This window comes from Harmonia axyridis, chromosome 2 (genome assembly GCF_914767665.1).
Source record: "Harmonia axyridis chromosome 2, icHarAxyr1.1, whole genome shotgun sequence".
Lineage (NCBI taxonomy): Eukaryota > Metazoa > Arthropoda > Insecta > Coleoptera > Coccinellidae > Harmonia > Harmonia axyridis.
Window position 1 is genome coordinate 36595023 of NC_059502.1, and position 22805 is coordinate 36617827.

At 33.5% G+C, this 22805-nt stretch overlaps 1 protein-coding gene across 1 annotated transcript; it reads left to right on the forward strand.

The window, feature by feature from the left end:
* The first annotated feature begins 5173 nt into the window (after positions 1-5173).
* LOC123672131 (pro-resilin-like) lies at positions 5174-12882 on the forward strand. The gene is made up of 4 exons (XM_045606121.1): positions 5174-5295; positions 10274-10423; positions 11846-12027; positions 12512-12882. Exons 1-4 carry the CDS (start codon positions 5272-5274, stop codon positions 12741-12743), a joined length of 588 nt encoding a protein of 195 aa, XP_045462077.1. The 5' UTR covers positions 5174-5271; the 3' UTR covers positions 12744-12882.
* The last annotated feature ends 9923 nt before the right edge of the window (positions 12883-22805 follow it).

Here is a 22805-nt window from a genome sequence, read left to right on the forward strand (position 1 = left end):
TATTTTCATTAACATATGGCTGACTACCTTGCAGGTAGACTCTGTTGCAGAAGTAATTTGTAACAATGCTAATTTTGAATGCTTATTGTGGGATTTCCATTCTCTGTATTGTATTGGGATTTGATTCTTGAGTCGATCTTGAATAAGCCTTTCTGTCAATGAATTTTTGAGCCCACATTTTTTATCCGTTGCAAGTTGCTACACGGTTTTTATATATAGTGACAAGGAAACCATCAAATATATGGGTCTCGGTACCTAATTTGTTATTTTTGCCAACTTCAAAGAAATAATTGCCAGTTAATTCATAATGATTATTGATGGTTGCAAGAGCATTCGCTCAGTATCTTCATGATTACAAGGTTTTATTGACTGAAACTGTGTGCTTTTCGAAGCATCAAATTCATTATCACCAGGGCAGCACTGAGACTCAATAACCCTCATCAATATCGTATAGTGTCTTATATCGGAAAAGCTTTATTCCCATAGAAAATTATTTTGTAAAGAATTGGTGCGGGTTGAATTCAAATGATAGAGAGTATCGAAAAAATACATCATATTGTTTCCTTCCAAGAACAAAAAAAAAAATCAGAAATTTTTGATTTCTAATTCAGTAAAAATTGAGGAAATCTCTCTAAATTTTTATTGAATTAGAAATCGAAAGCTTCTGACCTGGTCGTAGCTAAATTCTTTAATGTATTTCTGACATCTAAATTCACCTTGATACTCACTTGTTACCATTTACTTGAATATTGAAGGGATTGAGGCAATAGGTCCTTTCTCAAATGCTGGATAAATAACAGATTTAGAACAAGATCTTGTAGAACTGATGTTAACCAGAGAGCTAAGAGTTTTAATTAAATACGGATAACAACGATTCTGATTTAAAAAATCATTTTCAGTTCTTTCTTCGTTAATGGTTGAGCTTGGATTTAATAAAGTAGCTTATTTACTTTATGAAAAAAACTGCACAGCACTAAGAGTGGCTATTTGCTTAGTATGTATAGAAGAACTAAAATTCCATCTGTCTCTACCAACTCTTGAACTTTTCTTTATAAAATTTCTTTTATTTGATATTAAAACTGAATTTTCCAATTTTCAAGTTTTTTCCTTCATTTTTACCAAAAAAGATGTATTACTAGGAAACCTCTAATATTTCAAGCTCCTGAGCTATATGAAAAATCCATTGATATGTTCAATCCACAAACTACAACCCGAAAATATTCATTTCAATTTTAAATATAAGGTAAATATAAAAATAAAACATGATTTTATTTATTTTCAACATCATTGAGATATTTCAATATAATTTGGTTGTTTAAGGTAAACTTTTCTTCAAATATTCATAAAAACATGGGCTGATTTTTTGGTCAGAAAATATTATTACAGTCGAATAATAAAATACATAACTCTAAGAATCGTAAAAGGTTGGGAAAAAATGATCGAAACCAACTGTCAAATGCTAAATATAGCTTTTGAGAAATTTCATTGGAACTTACGACATTAGGAAATAAATGTTGATAGAAACTTTACCTATTCTCACTCAATCTATAACAAAACGATGTCAATCGAATATTCTTCAAATACATTCAATTGCAATATCGATATCCCGCAAAATGGAGTTTATTCCATTCATAAATCCTGAAAAAACCTAGAGATATCATTTCATGACGACTGGACCTGATTAGTGATTTCATGATAACTTGTAGCATTGTACTTGTTTATCACAAATATACGCCACTGGCGTAAATTCTTATTGTAGAGCAGAAAAAATATCAAAATATAGAAATCTTCTTACCACTCTATTTCAAATGTTTTAGTTCTTCAAAATAACACCAATTCTTTCAGAGGGCTCCACTTTACGGACCAATTTTTTGACAGTAAAATTCGAGGCTTAACGTGAGTGCAACTAGAGGGCGCTCAACATCAACAAAATCGAAAAAAGCACTACACTGGCTTACTATCCTTTCCTTATACTATGGTAGCAGATAGGAAAGTTAAGATAACAGGAATTTATCGTTCACCACAGGGATGTGCAAGAAAATTTACCGAAGATATGGCGGATTATATTGAGAAGATGAAAATATGTGATCATCATGTGGTCGTAGGTGACATGAATATAAATCTTTGGTCAACCAATGAGATTGTTGACGAATACAAGAATTTATTCTGCTCTTTAGGTTACCACTCGTACATAAATGATGTAACTAGACCTTCAAGTCGTTTTTGTTTGTATCATTTTTTCCTTGGTTGTCGGCATCCAATAGTTAATCGAGCAAGATCATTTATAGTGTACACCGATGTTACTTATCATTTTCCGATAATATTGTGTCTAGATTTAGAAAAACACCAAAAAAAAATAAAAATAAAAAAAAAATAAAAAAATTATATAGATTATACCCAATTAAAGAGTGACCTGAAAAAAGTAGATTGGGAAAATTTAGTAAGGGACAGAAACGTGGATTCATTTGTAGAGTTATTCATTAGTTTATGGAAGCATTATACGCAAAAAAACACAACAGAAATCAAATTGACCTATAGAAAGTTTGGAAAAAAAGACTTTATCACTCCAGAACTGTTAAAATCTATAAATAAGAAGAACATCTTATATAAGAAAGTGATGAAGAACCCACTCGATAGAAACTTGTAAGATCAATATAGAAAATATCGAAACACTTTACAGAGGCTGATAAGTGTCGCTAAAAAGGACTACATGAGTAGATTCATCAGTAAAAATGGTCAAAGACAAAATCTCTCTGGTCATTCGTTGAAAAGTTTGTGGGAAGACCAAACCGGTGAATGATATGAAACTAATTGTTGATTCTGAGGGCCAAGAACTAACAAGAAAAGAACAAATTATTGAGGAATTCAGCAAATATTATAGTGAAGTAGGAAAAGAACTGGCAGAAAATATACCGTACACACCTAAAGAAGAACTATATGGAAGATCTTGTGATGCAACACTTTTTCTTTTTCCAACATGTACGAGCGAAATAGAGGATACAATTATGACACTAAAAAGGGGTGGAGCCCCTGGAGATGATGGAATTAGGACTGAATTGTTGAAAAATGTAAAAGAGGAAAAATCAACACCACTAATGTTATTGAGCAACCTATGCTTTGAAACTTTCAAATTTCCAAAAATTTTTAAGATAGGTATCATCAAGCCAGTATTTAAATCAGGAAATAAAAACAAATTACAGACCGATATGCCTCATATCTAATGTTGCAAAGATTATCGAAAAAATAATGAAGAACCGTATTGTAAAGTTCTTAGAAAAAACAGAATCTTATCACAAAGACAGTACGGATTCAGACAGGGAAAATCGACAGAGGAGGCGATAACAGAATATATGTTTTTTTTATAGATATACTGTAAACCTTTGAAGAATTGTGAATTATCAATCGCGTACAGACTCTTGCCTCTGCGATCAATGTTTATGTTTAATAAACTTATTTATTATTATTATTTCAAGAACAACATTTAGAATTCGAAAATGTTGAAATATCGAATAAATCTAATGGTGTTAAATCCGGAGATCCACAGATTATCATTGATAGAAACTTTCGATGATTTTTATAGTTTTATAAAAAATTTAAATATCATTTTATATACATATTTGAAGGAAAAAATTAAGCGATTTCATTGTTATAGAAATTCATATGGCTTACATTTGAAAAAAAAACACAAATTTGTATCATAACTTCAAAATTAATTGCAATAAGAAACTTACACCAATGGGTTTTACTAAAAAGAGTGCCTGTAGAATATTTGTGTTTCAAGTCAATAGCACCAGTAATAAATAAGTTATGAGAACTTTTCATTTCACGCTATATTCCAATTTTCGCTTATAACAATTGAATTTATGAGGCTGCGGTTTTCACCAAATTAATTCTCTCAAAAATCGAACCCGGAAAGGTGCCATTCATTTTTTTCTAGCTCAAATGGATTCTGAGATCCCCTCACTGAACAATCTGGCAAATGCTGTTTTTTTGAACGAGTATATTTCTTTGTAGAACCAAATTTCGAACATTTGAATTCTTATTTAAAAACTATCAAATGATAGTTTTTGAATGGTCTATACAACTTTAATTTTGTTTGTGAGTGAACACATACCATTTGGCCCACTTCAGACGCGGATCTCATTTTGATGGAGTAAATGAAGGTATTTTTACAGCCTGTATATGGATTCAAAAATTGAATGGCAAGCTCAAATAATGACGAGTTTCTTCAGATCACTCTATCCTTAGCAGCACCATTTACGATAAAATGGCGAAAAATTAAAAATATGGATTTTCAATTGGTAATTAATGGAGAAACCAGTTACGCCGTTGATAAAAACAATCTTTTTCTAGTAGACATATTGGCTACTACAACGATTCCCGGTCTAGTCCGAGAAAATGCTACATTCTCAAGAAAAAACGGTTTGTCAGTGGGTATTTCCCTAGGTATTTCCCTGTTGTCGAAAAATATAATTTTCTGTATGAAATTTGTGAATTACGTTTAGGTAAAATTGTGTCCTTTTTTGTATTTAAACTCTCATGCAATTTGTAACGAAAACATGAAAAACAACAATGAACTAGTAAAGTCTATCAAAAGTCACTTGGAGGAAGCCAAAATATTTCGATTAGATAAGGGTTGTCCAAGTTTCCAGAAATTCCTTTAGAGCCAGTGGATTTATTGCCTAACAATATTTTTAAATAAACCCTGGTATTTAGCGGATAGCGGTATCCACTTCAAAGGGACCAAGCGTTTTTATGGACTAGTTCAAGTGACTTTGGATATACTTATACATACCTATATATCTAACATAAAATAATTCACCAAAGCAAACGTGATGGGACATAGAACTATAGTATATATTTATTGAATGCTCATTGTTCATTAGCCATCTTGTGAAACCTTGGAAGAAGATATTTTGTCCATAGGTAGTATCTCAATATAATAGGAATAAAAAAGTGATACCAGTTGAGAATACATTGACAGAAACTAATTACACGATTAATTACAGTAATTCCGACCGGTGAACCGATTCGTGTCATCGTTTAAGAATAAGGAAGTGTAACTTGTCTTCTTCATTCACTGCGGAATTTAACTGAATCGGTTTCGTGGGAGTAAAGAAGAGTAAAAGTATTAGTTCATATAGATAAACACAATAGATTGCAAAAGTACAGAGCGGTATATAACACGGAGTTCTTTTTTTCATTGCAGTATAGTTGTACATCTCACAAGTGTTGGGTGTTTTTGATTGTGTTCTGATTGCTTATCATAAGATGTATCCCAGAATTGTTTCGAAGGTGAAGATCTAAATTACTTAAGGGTGAAACGTGAGAGGACGTGATTTTCATAAATGTTATTCGCAAAGTGGCTCTTGTGTCTCGATTCATTTCTTATTTTCTGTTGTTTTTGTGATAATGTGGGATATTCTAGAACTAATCCATCTTATGACAGTGATTGGAAGTCAAAATAGTTTTGGAACGATTGGAACGTGGAGTTGAAGATTGTGTCGATTTCCATTGACTATTGCCGAAAATGAACTCTTGGATTATCTGAGGAATTTATTTCGAAAATAGTGTAGAATGTGCAAATATTCTTTTATATAGAGTGGAACTTAAAAAGTGCCATTTAAAACCTTTCGTATTCAATTTCGGACATAGATACTCTAGCTCAATAATCCTATTCGAAAAAAAACTTTAGATATAATCTAGTTGCGTGATTGTGAAAATTTTTCGAGAAAAAACTCGTCTTCCTTAATCCATCAGATTCGGATGTATTGTTCCACTTTTGTTCAGCGAATGTAATTCCGTACCTACGGGGACAGAGGTACAGACCAAAAAATCTGGTGGCGTCCAGGAGCTCTGGAGCGCTCATTCATTCATGCTTCTAAGGCTAAAAATATAGGGGAGCGGGGAGGATAAAGGCACGAGGCGAGTGGAAACGTGCATTTTCACCTTAAATACAGTAAATATTTGAATCGCCCTCTTACCTTGCCATGTGCTTCTTCATTCCCCGCTCCACTATATTTTTAACCTAATATGTCTTTGGAAACCACAGATATTTAAAATGGGTATTTAATTGGTGAACGGAAAAACTTGAAGTGTGAATGTGAGTGAATACGCTGAAACGATCGCTGTCTTTCAAATTCTACAAAATTTTCACCGAGGTGGTTCTAGATATTCCCCATTTATTGGGCCTGACTGCCTTGGTTACCGAGACACAGGGTGATTCATGAATTTTGATAATTCCTTTCCTAGGTCATAATAAGCGAACCACCTAGTATATTTTCTTCATATTTGGCACACCTCTTTTCTATCTGAAGCATAAACACATCACCTAATGATTACAAGGGAAATCCAGATCCGGATTAACAAAAAATTATGAAACAATTGTATCTTGGAATCAACATTCAACTATATATAAAAAATTGAAAAATCCGTTTTTAGATTTGGAAAGAGCATACAAAACTGAACGAAGTCTCGTATTAAAAATTTCTGCGTAGACAATTGAGCTGCACCAATTTTCAACTTGAATGTGCTACCAGGGCCGCCGCCAGACAGTTTGGCGCCCCGGCAAAATAATATTTCGCCGCCTTGCGTCACCTTATTCATCTGAATTATCTCTGTTAATCCTCTCAGGCATCTTTTCAATTTCATATGAAATCGTCTGAAAAACACCTTGTCAAATTTATCAAAGGAGGTTTTGTCGATTCCATCAAAAAACGTCCTGAATTGATTAAAAGTACGATGCTCTATATATCTGTAGTGAAAAGACGACGTAGTTCTTGAAGGTGCATTTTAGTGCCTATTTTATTTTCATAACATTAGTTGAGAGCGCCTATTTGAATTCGTAAAAATTGGCTCTTGGAAATTTTATTATGTTACTACTAAGAAAACATTTTTGTATCTTGTTTTATCAACTGACTTTGCGCCCCTACAATTTGGCGCCCGGCAAAATGTCCGGTTTGCCAGTCCTGGCAGCGGTCCTGTGTGTTTCAAGAAGTTTTCAAAAAGAGGTTATAATGTAGGTGACTTTTGTTAATGAATTATTGAAACTATCGGTTTCCTCGTCAGTTTAAAATCACTATTATCGAAAACATGAGCTTTTATTTTTTTTAACCTCAAACCTAACCAGTGTGTTGTTATCAGGAAGATAGGTACACCTACTTGTAATTAAAAGAAGAAAAATTGGGAAATATTTATATAATTCAAAATTGAATACTCGAATATTTCAATGAAATAAATGAAAAGATCGATTCAATACTAGTTCATACAATTAACAACATCATGATGAAAGAAGCCATTGAATAGCACAAAAAGATACAAAATTAAAGATAAACAAACTACACGAACTGCTCAAAATGCCCTCCATTTTAGTTAATACATTTTTGTGCTCGTTTGAGAATATTTCGAATTGATTTACGAATTACTTTGGGGTTGTTTTTTATTTCCCTTGTAGCATCTCTTATTCCTGAAATTTGCTGATCTCGAGTTTGTATTCAGTAGAATATACCTACCACGGATTTCAGATAACCCCAGTCATAATAATCTATGGGATTAAAATCAGGTGATCTGCAAGACCAGTTGTGATGGCCTCCTCGACTAATCCATAAATTACCAGATTTATCGTTCAAAAAGTCTCTAATGATGAACCTTCCATCTTCCATTTTTCATTTATTGTTATTGGCTATATTAGACTATTATGGGAGAGGTGAATTAAATCCAGATGAACTAGGTCGGTTTGGACATTTATTATCTTAAATTTATATCCAAATTAATGGGTTTATCCTTTATCATGTCTTTAAAACAGAAAATTTGGTAATGTGGTAATATAGTCATCTCTTCAATCTCAAATATACCTTCATTCATGTTGTGTATGTGAATTCACACGAGTGATCATATTGGAGGTATAATATCTGACACCAATTAATTCCAACCAACCGATCGCTATTATAACTGTCTTTCAAGTTTTACAAAATTCTTCATCACAATCAAAATCCTATATAACATCAAAATTCAAACGTCAGAAGTCTTCAATCAGATATCCTCCACAACAAATATTTATACAGGTTGTTTCATTGTTAAATGAACATATGTTAACCTGAGGTAGAGTTAGCCTAAACGAGTCCAAAAAAACCTATATATGATAGTTCTAATCAACTTCGTAGCCGAGATACAGGGTGGTTTATGAATTTACCAATATTTTCATTTCGTCATAACTTTTAAACCAAACAGTATATTTGATTGATATTTGGAACGCGCAATCAACGCCATTAGGTCCATCGATTCATCTTTGAACTTATCACCCTGTATAGTTGAATATTGGAATTTGATGGAAATATTCGGAAAGAGCAGAAATCTTTCAATAGGGATCAGTAAATTTTATTGTCCTGCACGTCATTCAACTTATCGGAAATTTCGGCCCTAAATTTAGTTCAATAGTGGAATTTCACTAACATTTCAGAAAAATTGTACATTGAGATCAAATTGATATTCTGACAATCAGTCTTCATTGAATGATGAAATGTTGAGGAATTATTTTGTGTCAAATCCCACAGAAGTTTATTCGAGTAAGTGTGAGGCCCATAGGTATATATCAAGTTTTTGGCTGTTCCAACTCTTTGGTTTAAAAAATGTTGGGAGTGATAATTTATGACCCTGTTCGAGCTGGTAGGTTTAGTATACCATTTTGTTACCAATGATCCATCTTGTTGTTTTGTGATAACTAAGTCTAGAACTGGAATGCTATTATTTACCGATGAAGGAATTCTTAAAGAAAACTTGCCTTCGGTTTTATTATCAAAGCGAATATTAACAAATTTACTACTACTAGTACTACCATTTACTAGAACAAGAATAGCTGGGTTACCCAATAGCAGTACCATTAAGTTGTTCATAAAATTTAGCGTTTGATACTACTGCTATGGGTAACCTAGCTAGCCCGGTTCTAGTGAATTTGGTAATATTTACTTCGATGAAATACACGGTAGACAAGTTTCCTTTCAGAATTTCTTTACTAAGATTTCATGTGGGTGACACGATTTTGGTACTTCCGGAAGATAAAACGGAGTTGATATTACAAAAATTTAATAATCACGATGAAAGATTGCAGTTAACAATGGAAAAATCGGTAAAGGATAACATCCCATTTCTTAGAGTTTTCACAAAACAAGATGGATCATTGGTAACAAACTGGTTTACTGAACCCATAAACTTGAACTTATCACTCTCAACATTCCCTTAGTATTCAGATGACACTGTAACCGAAATATTAATAAAATTAATGAATAGGTATATAATATCGGTATTCTTTAATTTTCTTGATTTAATTGAACCTTGAGCCTGTTATCGGGCCTTTATTTTTTTTATTCACACACTTGAATTATATGACGAATGAATAGATTTGTATTCGGATGAATATGTGATGATTTCAAGAAATTTTACCACTGAAAACGATAACATTTATTTATAAGTTATCTGAATGAACAATAAAACGAACACATTCACGTCTTGAAAAACAAATATAATTTCAAAACACTTATTGCCTTGCCTACTGCTGAAAGCCTTCAAAATATGGAAACATTTCAAGCCCATTGTTACCAACTTCTTGAACAAACATTTTCCGAATCATTGGATAGGTAGAGTTGGACCTCATAACTAGCCTGCAAAGAGCCCCGACTTGGATCTTAACGATAATTTTGTTTGGGGTCACTTAAAATCAGAAGTTTACTCTACACAATAGAATGCAACTTCTTCAGAGAATCGAAGATGTTTGCAACAAAATTATATAATCAAGAAATGATAAGAAAAATCAATGACTTGTCTAATAGAACCAACACATAAATACATTGAGCAGAAAGGTAGTCATTCAAATCTACCCTGAAAATGTGAAGTTTCTACTTCTTTCCGTTCGATATTTTCTAATTGCGGGAATGGGAGTTCTGAATTTAACCATATACGCTCCCTTGGTCAGGGAGACGAACCTTATCATTTGGGACCGTTTCCAGCTCGAAAAACGAAGATTTCAGACATCGTTAGGAAATATTCGAGAACGAGCGCCCAAAAAGATTCATAGTGGATTGTCATCAAATATAGAACAATTATTTAATTCTAAGAAGATATTTCTCAACCCTTGCCTTACAGAGCCAGACTATCTAATGAAGCAAGCCAATTTATTTATTTATTGTTCCAAAATTAGCAATATATAGAATATTATTTATTATTGTATTATGAACAATTCAAGGTTGAATGAGACAATCTGAATGTGCATTTTTTTCAGATTCTTCCTTTCCTCTTTCTTGTCTTGATCCCTAATGCACTTTGTGGGATACAAAATGACCAGACAGCCCAAGCAAATGCACCACTGAGTAGTTATGGTACCCCAAATTATGATGTTAACGATCAAAATAACCATCATGAGTACGGCAAAGTGAGTAGATAGTTTATATTTATTTATATTCATTGAAATTTCATTCGTGGATTCATTACATAAAACTGAATGTGTTTATTGACTTTAGGCCATAACCACATTTAGTTTTATTTAGTGGATCAAGCAAAGAGATTGCTTTCGTTGAAGTTGGCATTATTGATTTCAATTTCAATTTCCATAATAACAAAAATGCATTTTTGAATAAAAAAGATATACCCAACGTCCTAACGTTCATTTTCAGTTGAAATCTCAAACTCTGACCTTTTGAATTTTGACGCATGCAACTCCTAGAATCTCACAAATGCGATTGTATGTTGAGTTTGTGAAATATTTTTTGTTGGATCGAAAGAGGCAAGTATACCTTATTACGTGTGATGACAGTTTTCAGACCGTAAAAAAAGTTGCGTAATTCGACTAATTGAACGGATACGATTATATTCATATACCTATGCACATTTCTACAAACATTACCCAGTAAAATTTCTTTGGACGTGTAGTGGGTAAATGATCGGTGAAATTGAAACCTTTCATTACAAAATAGGAGACGCACCAGTATATTGTCAACATTATCCATATGAATAGCTGATGAATAGCAAAATTTCGGAACGTTCATATCAGTTTTCTCTGATACTGTCTCTCAGATATTTGAAGAATAGTTTGATAAGGATAAAAAGAAAATCTTTGAAAAATGTTTTCCGTTTTAATCCGCTAAACTTGATTTTTTGCAGAAAGTGCTCCTTTCAAACTTGGAAACTATTTTGATGATTTTTTCGGATAAGTCATCTGAATAGGTTTAATAAAGTTTGGTTTTTTGTGATTTCGATTAAACCTCCTACTACTAAGTATTCAATATTATACAGGGTAAAACATGAGCGGTTGGCCATAGCCTAGTGGTGAATGCAGGTCATCCAAGCCTTTCAGAAAAATAGCTTGTTGTGCATCCTAAGACTGTTAGTTTCGGAATACAGGGTGATTCCTGAAAATTGTCCTGAATTTCTGTTATCCATAACTTGGAAATCAGTAGTCCGATTTTTTTCAAATTTTGTGGGTTTGTTCACTTTATACATTCCTTCATAATATTTCAATATTTCCAGAACAGTAGATGGTCAGATTATTGAGTTTCATACTTTAGACTTCGAAATCTATATTTTTTACACGTTTTAGAGAAATATCGCTGTTGCCATGAGAAAAAAGATTATATTATCAAGTCTAATGAATTTAATTTTCATTTTGAATGACACACTTTGTTCAATGAATAATTAACGAAAGAAATGATGTTTTATGTAACTGTTTTGACATGCGGTCCTGTTTCTTATTCTTGATATTATCAGCTGAAATTTTGAATTTCATAGTTTTTTGTTCAACTTTTCTTCATTCTAAAACCCTCAGCACCTATTGACTAAAATTTCTTTTTCATTCCAGCCAAAAGCTTACGAATTTGGATATCAAGTTAAAGATGACTACACTGGAAATGATTATAATCGCCAAGAAGTCAGCGATGGGAATCAAGTAAGAGGAGAGTATAGGGTAGCTTTACCCGATGGTAGGACACAGATAGTGACATATTGGGCCGATTGGCAGAGTGGATTTCATGCTGATGTGAGGTATGAATGTTTTTTAGATAAATAATTGGAACAAGAAAGGTTTGTGAATAATGTATGGTTTTCATTTTCAACTAGAACTACATAGTAAATTAGTACATTATTGGTACTAATATTGTGAAAATGAAAATGTTAAAAACTTAATAAAATGTTGTATTTCCTTGTTTTCCTTGGTAGATTATCACATACCGAAATTAAATGATAGCGTACCTCTCTGAAACCGAAAATTTCGTATATAACTTCGAAACCAACAATCAAAATAATAAACTCACGACGCAACAATCTAAATTTTATCAAACAAGTGAAAGAACACTTATCGCTCATCAACCTTGTTCATTCATTTTATTTTATTGTGAAACATTATCTTTTTGTATTTGTTGAATAAAGGTTATTATTATTATTCCTGAATTGAGTAAGGCCTCCTTAAATAATCAGTAGGTAGATATTGAATATAAATAATTCCATCAAAAAAATGTCTTCAATTCAGATACGAAGGAGAAGCTAGATATCCTGAACAGAATAACAACCAAGGCTATAACTATCAAAATGGCTACAACCAAGACCAAGGCCCTTACACACCTCCAGCAGGAATCAATAACGATGCTTATAACATCAACAATGACTATTCTGGATCACGGGATGGTGGATATAACAGTGGGTACAACTATGACAACCATCAGAACAATGGATACAATCACATACCAAGATATAGAAACTGAAATTTTAGAATATAGAGGAGTCATGATCAACCTGTGCCTTTTGTAAATACCTACCTGATGATTGATATTCCTTAGTATAGCATATTTTTTGTATTTGAAACATTTATATTTTTGTAATAAAATTTGATGAAAAAATCAAGTAAATTTTTTATTTACTATATTGACATCAAATCCATCAATAACGATAATAAGCAAGTACTGTACCTACCCGATGAATTGAGGTTCCACTATTCAATCGATTCTTCCTGAAGCGGTAGTACTCCAAACTAAAAAGGCATCAAAATAAGAACAAATATATAAAATTTTTTTTTCGAAGAAATGACTTTTTGTTGTGATACATAATATTTATCGATTTCAGAATCTAACCAAAATACCTACATACCCGTACAATACTAAACTCATAAATGAATTTCTAATATTTCTTTGTCCAGATAAAAACATCAAATTGCTCCTTGGGAGTCGGATGGTTGGATAGCTGGATAGTTTTAAGGTTGGCACGAGATACCACTATTAAGGAAAGAAGAAGGGTCTCATCTTACTGAAGGAAAAAGAAACTTAGTTGTCGAAAAGCTAACAGAAAAAAAAAGATCTCTCGCTCCAAGGATCAGTCTTCTCTACAAGTCGAGAGATATCGTCGAACCTATTGCAAGGCAAACGGATTTCAAAAAAGTAAGAGCGTTCCGATATATTATCATCTGTTTTATGCATTGCGATCCACTCAAGGAATAGGGTTATGGATGCGCAAAGGAATAGAGCAAGGGGTCGCTATAAGGGAACAATTACACACTTGTATAGAAAATTTAATAAATTCACCAACACCCGATTCAAACATCAGATTTAGATGAATAATTTGAAATTGAATAATGGAAACACAGTAAGAGGAAATATTGGAACATCTTCAACTGTGGAGGCCCTACCAGTTCGAAAAGGTGCCTTCAGTATTTAGTATTTATTTCAAGGTAGGTGCAAATATTTCCTTATTCGAGGACCTCTATAAAGGCGAAAACTGGCCAGAGAACATTACAGTGAGAAAGTTCAAGTTTCCCTTTCGGAGACAAGAAAGAATGCTGTGTGGATGACATTTTTGCTGGAGCTAATTCTTTTCAGGAACTTCGACAGTTACGTGACGAATTGATAGATTTGTTAGCCTCAGCAGGTTTCAAACTTTATAAGTGGATATCGAATGTTGCAAACTCAACTCCAATACTTGAATTCCTTCAATCCTTTAGTGCTCAAAATTTCAAACTACCAAAAAAATAACTCTTTGTAAAATATCCAATCCCAGAAAAAAAAGCAACAATAATCCCACCTCCACAGAAAAATTAACACAATATCTCACCACGCTGTCACCAAATTGTTATAAGCCCCTTCTTTTTTGGGAGTTTGAAACAGGCCAATTGAAAAGTCCCCGGTCTACCATAGTAAAACCCTTTTTTTTGGCAAAATTCGATTTTATTATTCAACATAGTTGCCTTCGAGGTGATACAGCGACTATAACGATCTTCCAACTTTTCGATACAATTTTTGTAGTACGATTTGTCTTTCGCTTCAAAATAGGCCTCAGTTTCGGCGATTACTTCTTCATTGGAGCTTCTTTCCAGCGAGCATTCTTTTGAGGTCTGTCTGAGAACAGGAAAAAGTCGCTGGGGGCCAGATCTGGTGAAAACGGTGGATACAGAAGCAATTCAAAGCCCAATTCATGCAATTTTTCCATTGTTTTCATTGATTCGTGAGACGGCGCATTGTCTTGATGAAACAGGACAATGCACAAGCACCTTCATTTTCTTCAAATGGGACTGTTTTTCTACGATTTCATCCTTTAATCGCTATTCGAACGATTTCGATATTCGAATAACGCTATTTTATTCCTCGCTTTGGATTCGGTTCATCGTGTGCAGTCCACTCAGGGACCGTATTCTCGGCAACTGATCTTTCAAAACGTATACGTTCTTTCAGTGCTCTGAACACTGAATGAACGTATACGTTTTGAAAGATCACTTGTCGAGAATACGGTCCCAGGTGACTGTCGATTAGACTCCGGAGTGAAATGATGGAATGTTTCATACATTGTCACATATCGATGCAAAAATTTTAGGTTTATTGCACTTAAACAGCTTCAAACACTGCTCAGAATCATTAACACGTTGCTTTTGATCGATTGTGAACTCGCGCGACACCCATTTCGCACACAGCTTTCTTATGTACAAAATTTGGTGAATGATATGATGAACACGTTCGGATGATATCTTCACAATGTCTGCTATCTCAATCAACTTCACTTTACGGTCATTCACTGCGTTCGCCGTCTTCGGTGCTCATTTACCACGTTCAAACTAAGAATACCATTCAATGATGGTTGATTTTCCTGGTACAGACCCCGGAAACTCTTCATAAATCCAAGATTTCGCTTCAACTGTATTTCTTCCCTTCAAAAAGCAATATTTCATCAGCACACGAAAATTTTTTTCCTTCTTTTTTCAAATAACAAGAGTAGCTACACTCACAACGTAATATCTCACAAACTGATGGTTGGACTGCTGTCAAATTTCGACACGCATCGTTTGAAGGTTGGTACTGACTGAAAATCATATGGATTTAATACAAGTACCGCCATCTGTGCATCATATCGGGGACTTTTCAATTGGTCTAATATGTGTCAATGTAAAAGCGGTTTTCCACTGACTACATAAAAAATGAATATTATACATAGGCGTACAACTTTGCTTCCGCCGTTTTTTTCCCAAAATTTGTGGCTTTATTGTGAAAAACTGGTTATACATTTATGATTTTAAGTATTGTCCATCGCTAACCACTACTTTCTAACATCTTTTGGGCAGCTTACGAATCCCGCGTTGAAAAAATTGATCATATTTTAAAGCGATCCACGAATCGATCCAATTTTTCACTTTTTCATAAGACCGGAAACGTTGGTCAGCCAGACCGTGTGCCATTGATCGAAACAAGTGACAGTCCGAGGGAGCAACGTCTGGAGAATACGGCGAGTCGGGTAGGACTTTCCCCTTCTTTAAACGTTTCCAAGTATGTTTTGATCACTTTCGCAACATGGGGTCGAGCGTTGTCATATTGTAAAATCACTTTATCATGCCTCTCGTTGTATTGCGGCCGTTTTTCTTTCAATGCTCGGCTCAAAAGCATGAATTGCTTTTGATAACGATCGCCTGTGATTGTTTCAGTCGGTTTCAACAACTCAAAATACACTATGCCGAGCTGCTCTCCCCAAATACTGAGCATGACCTTGGAACAGAAATCATTCGGTTTGGTCGTCGTATGACCGGGATACCCATGATTTTCTGTACTTGGAATTATTGTAATGAACCTATTTTTCATCTTCAGTCATAACGCGAATACACTTGGGATTATTATAATGAAATCCTTCTGTCTTTGCCTTGCAAGCAGCTGTTCATAACCTAACAAACGTCGATCAACATCTCCCGGCTTCAACTTGTACGGCACCCAATTTCCTTGTTTCTGAATCATTTCCATGACTTTCAAGATCCCAATGGTCCTGCCTATTCTTGTTGCATTTGACACGAGTCTTGATCATTATTTATCCATTAACTTTTTTTTTATTGCTAAGCATTCCGTACAAATCATTATTTATTGTACATACAAGATATTCTTCGAATTACTCTCTTTTTCTTCATCATAGATTCCGATCCACAAAAAAAAAAGTCCTTGCAACCAGATGGGACGGAATCGATGGAGAGACAGCAGTAAAGAATTGCGAATGTCGCTGAGATGTGCCTATATAGGCACGCTGAATACGCAACTTTGCTTTCGATTTCATTTTTTCACAAAATTTAGTATCACTGCTACTGTATTTTAGTATCAGTAAGTGATTCAAAGATGATTGAGAGCTTCAATAAGGGAGAATACAGCCGTCCCGGGCTCCTTTGGTTCTCCAAAATTCACTCATTTCCCTTATCTACCAAGGGTTAGTCAAGATATCTTGTATACTTTGTATTTCAATATTTCTACCTCATTTCACTATTAACAACAATTTTCGTAAATACGCACAGTATTGCGTTCGAAACAGGCGCGGATCCAGGCCCAACTTTGGGGGGGGGGGGGAACTTTTAGATACTCAAAAGCCAAAAGATACTGGAATTTTGGAGAATGGTAAATTGAGTAGCTCCCAATAAAACCATCATTTGCAGAAATATAAAAGAACTGCATTCATAGAAAAATAGTAATTATTTGAGCCTTAGTATGTCAAATTCTAGGAGGGCCGGCAAAATTTAAGAGGTGCCCCGGCCATTTGGGGGTGGAACGTTCCCCAAGTTTCCCCCTGGATCCGCACCTGGTTCAAAAACAGAATCGGCTCCTCAAAAAAAATAAAAAAAAAATAAATAAATACAGTCCACTCATTACGAAACATTTATTGGTCCTTAGCGAGCCGAATATTGTTTTTTCAAATACATTTGAACTCGTTTTTGTTACGTTTTAACCTGAATTAATTTTGGTTTATTTACCTTCATTTGTTCATAGAAGAAAATATTGAATTGTACAGGACAGAATTGGTATATATATATCACGTCTAAGAAAAGTTGAATATTGGGTGAATTTGAGTTGAATTACATATAATTTTATTTCCCCACTTCGCTAAAGTTGAATTGAAATAAGTTAAAGAAGTTTGTAAAATTTATACAATTTTGATTTCTTTCAATAGACACGATGCCCGCAGATGATGAGAAGGTTTTACGTTTACGAGATCTTCGCGACGTCAAAATCACCATTCTTGAAGCTTTGAAACGAATCTCGGCACGATTTTCTACTTATAACGCCTCACCATAGGTATATGTATATATATCACAAGAAAAATTCAGATTCTGATTAACAAAAAATTATTAAACTATTATTTGAAACAACACCCTGTGTATAAAAGTCCGTTTTCAATTTTTCTTCTTTTGATCACAAGTAGGTGTATCCTTCTGGTATCTACATAATGAGTTGCTCTGAAGTTACAAAAAAGGAAAACATGTATTTAACAATAGTTCGATTGTGAAATAACATGGAAATCGAAGGTTTCAATAATTCATTAGCAAAAGTGATTTCATAACCACTTTTTGATATCCAATTTTTCGAAAATTTCATTTTCAAGTTGAAAATTGGTGCAGCAAAATTATCTGCGCGAAAATTTTAATTACGCGACTTCGATCAGTTTTTGTACTCTTTCCAAATCTAGAATTGGATTTTCAAAATTTCGATATACAGAGTGTTGTTTCAAGAATACAGTCGTTTCATAATTTTTTGTTAATCCGGACCTGGATTTTCCTTGTGACTATTAAGTGAACCATTCAAGCTTGAAATAAGAAAGATGTGTGCTTACTATAAAGGAAATATACTGGGTGGTTCGCTTATTACGACCTCGAAAAGAAATGAACAAAATCCATTAATCACCCTGTATCTCGGTAACCAAGGCAGTCAGACCCAATAAATGGGGTATCCAGTCCACTTTTCACTGTTCAAGTTTTTCCATTTACCAATGAAACACCCTGTATAATTCTTCAATCATTTCAATATCGGGGCCAACCTTAAATGCTGGACTTTTCGGAGTTTCTTCCTGCGGTAATTTTCGACAGAAAATCTTTTATTAGGGAATTATCTTTAAGATGCTTGCGAACTGTATCGCCTGTTTTATCAAGGCTCGCTCTACCAACGCAGATCCAAGCTATCCTCTTGGCATCCTCAAATGTTGATGTTGATTGGATAACTTTAATGATATGTTTACTTTCTTCTCGGTGTCTCGGAAAATGTGTGTGTTAATTTCTCTTTTTGACGGTAAGCATCTGCGGCCTAAGAGGTCTTATTAGATGAAATATTAACACCATAGACATATATGGAATTAGTCTTGCTTGATGAAATTTCTGGACTATACGCTCTATTAGTGATGACGTCACACAAAGCCATTTTACTTCTCCTGTCAGTGTTCGGAACCCAAACAAACAAATTGTCATTCAAATTAGCACGTTGTCGTTGAAGAAATTGGTTTATTTTGATGAATAAGATTATTTAAGGAACGATTTTATTATTAATTGATAGACAGAAGGCACGAGATTAATGCTAGTAAGTTCGCACTTGAAGTTCAACTAATAAACACGGCTTTTTACAAAATCTGGGGAATGATACAGGATTTAAACTTACTGGTATTAACCTTGTTCCTTCTGTCTATCAATTAATACTGAAATCGTTCCTCAAATACTCTTATTTATGAAAATAAGCGACACCGTACTAATTTGAATGACAATTTATTTGTTTGGATTCCGAAAACTGACAGGAGAACAAAAAATGGCGTCACACTAATACAGCGTATTGGCAACGTCGCTCAAATTCATTGTCTCACCATGTTTGTTTACATTTATTAATGAATTTTTAAGTTAAATATTACTCTTTTGAATTATTATTTCCTACTCACATATTGATTCACGGATTCCAATTTCACTTTAACTACTTCCATTTCACTTTTCAGTTTAACATAATGAATATTATTTTCAAGGTTAGAATGAGAGATTTTCCCGATGACATCAAGAAAACCATCTCCTATCGAATTTATATGATTTTTAACTTTTTCGCAAAAAGTGGCATCATCGGGTAATTTCTTATGAGAAATTATTTCGATTAACTTATTTTAGTCAATTCATTTAGTTCACTGTAAAATTAATTTAACGTTGTCATCGTTGCCGTTATTATAATTATTAATCCTTTGTGGTTCTTTACTTTTTTGTTTTCAGATTCAATTATAATATATGTCAACTTCTGGTGAAAAGGAAGAATAAAAGGATTTCGTTTGGATGAAAAAGAAGCCCTTCAATATAAATATGTCAGCTTATTTTGTAAACAAATACCCAAACGAATCACTATACCTATACGGGGAGGTTGCTGAGGTTTTATGTTTCATCTGTGCTTTTGTCTCATACGTTGAAATGTATGATGCCCCGTTCACATTTCCTCTACTAATACCATTTATCGACACATTCTTCATTGTTTGATGTTAACATTTTTTTGTGTTGCTCTTTCTCGAAAGAATATGCATATACATATATTTACATATATGATGAAGAATTTTCTGTTCCTGCCAGCAATTCCAGATGGGGGCGATATAACGCAGTCTAGTTTGCTGCATCAGTGGATGTCACATTCTTGACAATTTTTATTGAAAATATCATTTTGTGGGAGAACGGCTTTTTATTCTTGATTACTGTTTTAGGTCTAAAGAAAGATATGATTTTGTAGATTTCGTATTCATCGAATTGTTTTAGAGAAACAATATTCGAGACTAACAATAAAATAAATCAATATTAGAATTAAAAACTTTGAAACAATTCATCATGTAAAGTACTTTTAACTATAAGTGCCAGGAGTTATGAATTTTTGAATCTATTATATATTATATGACCTTCATAATTCAGTGTTAACTCCAAAAATTCATGACTCAGAAGTAAGCGCTCGAACCTTTGGCATGAACACCAGGGTTCAAGTCCATTGTGCTTCATTATTTTTTCCTCAATTTATTTAGCGGTTTTTTCAATGATTTGAGATGTACTCAATGGTTCGAAGTTGAATCCATTTATTTTTTCCAGTTATTAAAAAATCCGATCACTTATAAAATAGTGAAAAGAATGTTCATGACTTTACTTATGCAAAATTGCGTAAGGATCCTTTTTTTTAAATTTCGATATCTCAAAGTCGATCCATAAGATACCTCAAATTTTGTGTGTATAATTGAGTTTATTGATAGAGTGGGTTTTTCAAATATTCCAAATACTCCCGAAAAATAGAGCAAAATGATTATTTTAGATGAGTTTGCATTCAAATACGAACAAGTCAGTATAGTTTATCATGAAAGTTGCGGAAACAAATTCAAGTATCGAAAAAATTTTGAAAATTCTAACATGTTTCAGTGAAGATGAAATACATATTTCATTTTATGGTATATGGTAACGAGTAAAGTACCTATCAATTGCTGTTGAGTTACCTTATGAAGTAAAATTTAATTTTCATGTTCCAAATGAATATTTTTCTTCAAATTATGTGGATAAAAATGTCATATCAAAAAGAAGAAAAACACTGAAATTGTACTTCATTCAAAAAGCAAATGGCCTATAAGAAAACGACCGATATTACTCACTCTCCGAATCCACAACGATGAAATTAAAATTTTCGAAGAAAACATTCGTGTAAAGTAAATATGATATCCAAATATCTTGGATTACTGCTCGCAATGAACTCGATCCTCCAGATATAGTATAAGTATTTGAATCTCGAATGTATATGAGGGTTACATCGAAGCTCGTTCAATCTGCGCATATGTCCTCTGTGAAATGTGGCCAAGCCCCAACCCGGCTGCATTAGGGATGAAGTTCTTCTTTCTGCACCTACGACTCTCTAGAGAAAGAGTATTTCATGTCATAATATTGATAATGATAATAAAATTGCTGGAAAGATACAACAAATTTTCAACAAAAAATGAAAGATAAGTATTTGATTGTGCATCTTCAATTCATGAAAATAATTCTTTACTAATGAAGATTTTTCCCGAAATTCAAAAACATTTAAATAATGCTCAAGACATCCTCATTCCCTGATTTATTGGGGTGGGCGTTGGGATGTTAGTCTGATATTGTTTTATGTAGAAACACGTCAAAAAACAAATCGGTTCGAAGTACAGATAATACCATTTCGGAAAAATATTGAAAAATAAATAATTTTTTTTTATTGGAATTCAACGATTGTGTAACCGAGTTCTCAGAATTTACCATCAAAACTATGCGGAATAGAATGAAAAAATAACTTGTTCAGAATCTTCTCATTTTTCAATGGTTCCAAATAATTTGATAACTTATTTTCGTACCTACCAAATTTAATATCTTCTTAAAACATAGTTCTAAACAGTAGGCTGGAAAAATTTTATTTTTTCCAATATGTTCATTATAGGAGATGTTTTTTCAATGTGTGTCGATTTATGCTTTATGCATTACTATATCCATTTTTATGATAATCATCATACTTTAGGAAATTGTTGACTACTCTTCTGCTGAGGTTATGGCATAGAAAAATTAAAAAATTAAAGCTTTTAGACCATTCATTTTGATCTATATTCAGCGCATTCGCCATATTGCCACGCTTAGTTCTTTGAGTAATTTTTCTACGAACTAATCGCTCTATCATTTCGTCAGTATCTCTATATTTTTCCATTTATAGTGGGGACTGGTCATCAAAACTATAACTGCTGAACGAAAAGAGCTGTGAACTTGATATCAAGGAGCTTGTCAGAGAGAAGCAGAGAGCGAGGCGTAGAGCTCAGAACACACTCAGCCCAAGGACCGTCGAATGCTCAATCAGCTCAACGCTAGAGACGAGTAGGCTCCCAGAAAAGTCCGAAATAATCGCTGGGAACAGAAAGTAATCTCTCTTTCCAAAGAAGACAATAGTTTTTGGCGAATAACCAAAGCACTGCGCTCAGATAGGAAATAAAAAACCGATTCACGGTTTCCAAGGAATGGTATACAGGGTGATTCTTTGACTTGTACATATATTTCAACAGTAGATTCTTGAGGTTAAAAAGAAAACATTTTTTCCGATTAGGCCTAGATGAAAAGATACAGCCATTTTAAATTCTGAAAATGAGCTAATGCATAATTCATCAAAATTACGTTTTTCATACACCGTTGTAAAAAGACTTCCAAGACCTTAAAATGAAGTATCACTCAACTCCTTTCTCCTATTCAATTTTGAGGGGTTGAAGGGCTTTGGGAGTTGCTCATTCAAGCCTCATATACGTCAAAAGATGCCCCCCAAACAAAATCATTCGAAGTGCTCCGGGAAGTTTTTCAAAAAACAATAACATATATTATAATAATTCTGATGAAATATACATCCTAAAAAATGTTTTAGTGGTTTGGAGTTTATAAAGATGAGACCAAACCATTAAAGATCCTCTAGGAAAATACGTATATAACTTTGAAGCAAGTATCAACCACTTTCAATAAATCTCGAAATTTAAATGGTATGTCATCGAAATATACAAAAATATGACTTATA

Coding starts and splice junctions, on each gene's coding strand:
- LOC123672131 (XM_045606121.1), top strand. CDS start 5,272: ATGTATCCCAGAATTGTTTCGAAG. Junction 10,424..11,845: donor ACCATCATGAGTACGGCAAA/GTGAGTAGATAG, acceptor TTTTCATTCCAG/CCAAAAGCTTACGAATTTGG. Junction 12,028..12,511: donor GGATTTCATGCTGATGTGAG/GTATGAATGTTT, acceptor TCTTCAATTCAG/ATACGAAGGAGAAGCTAGAT.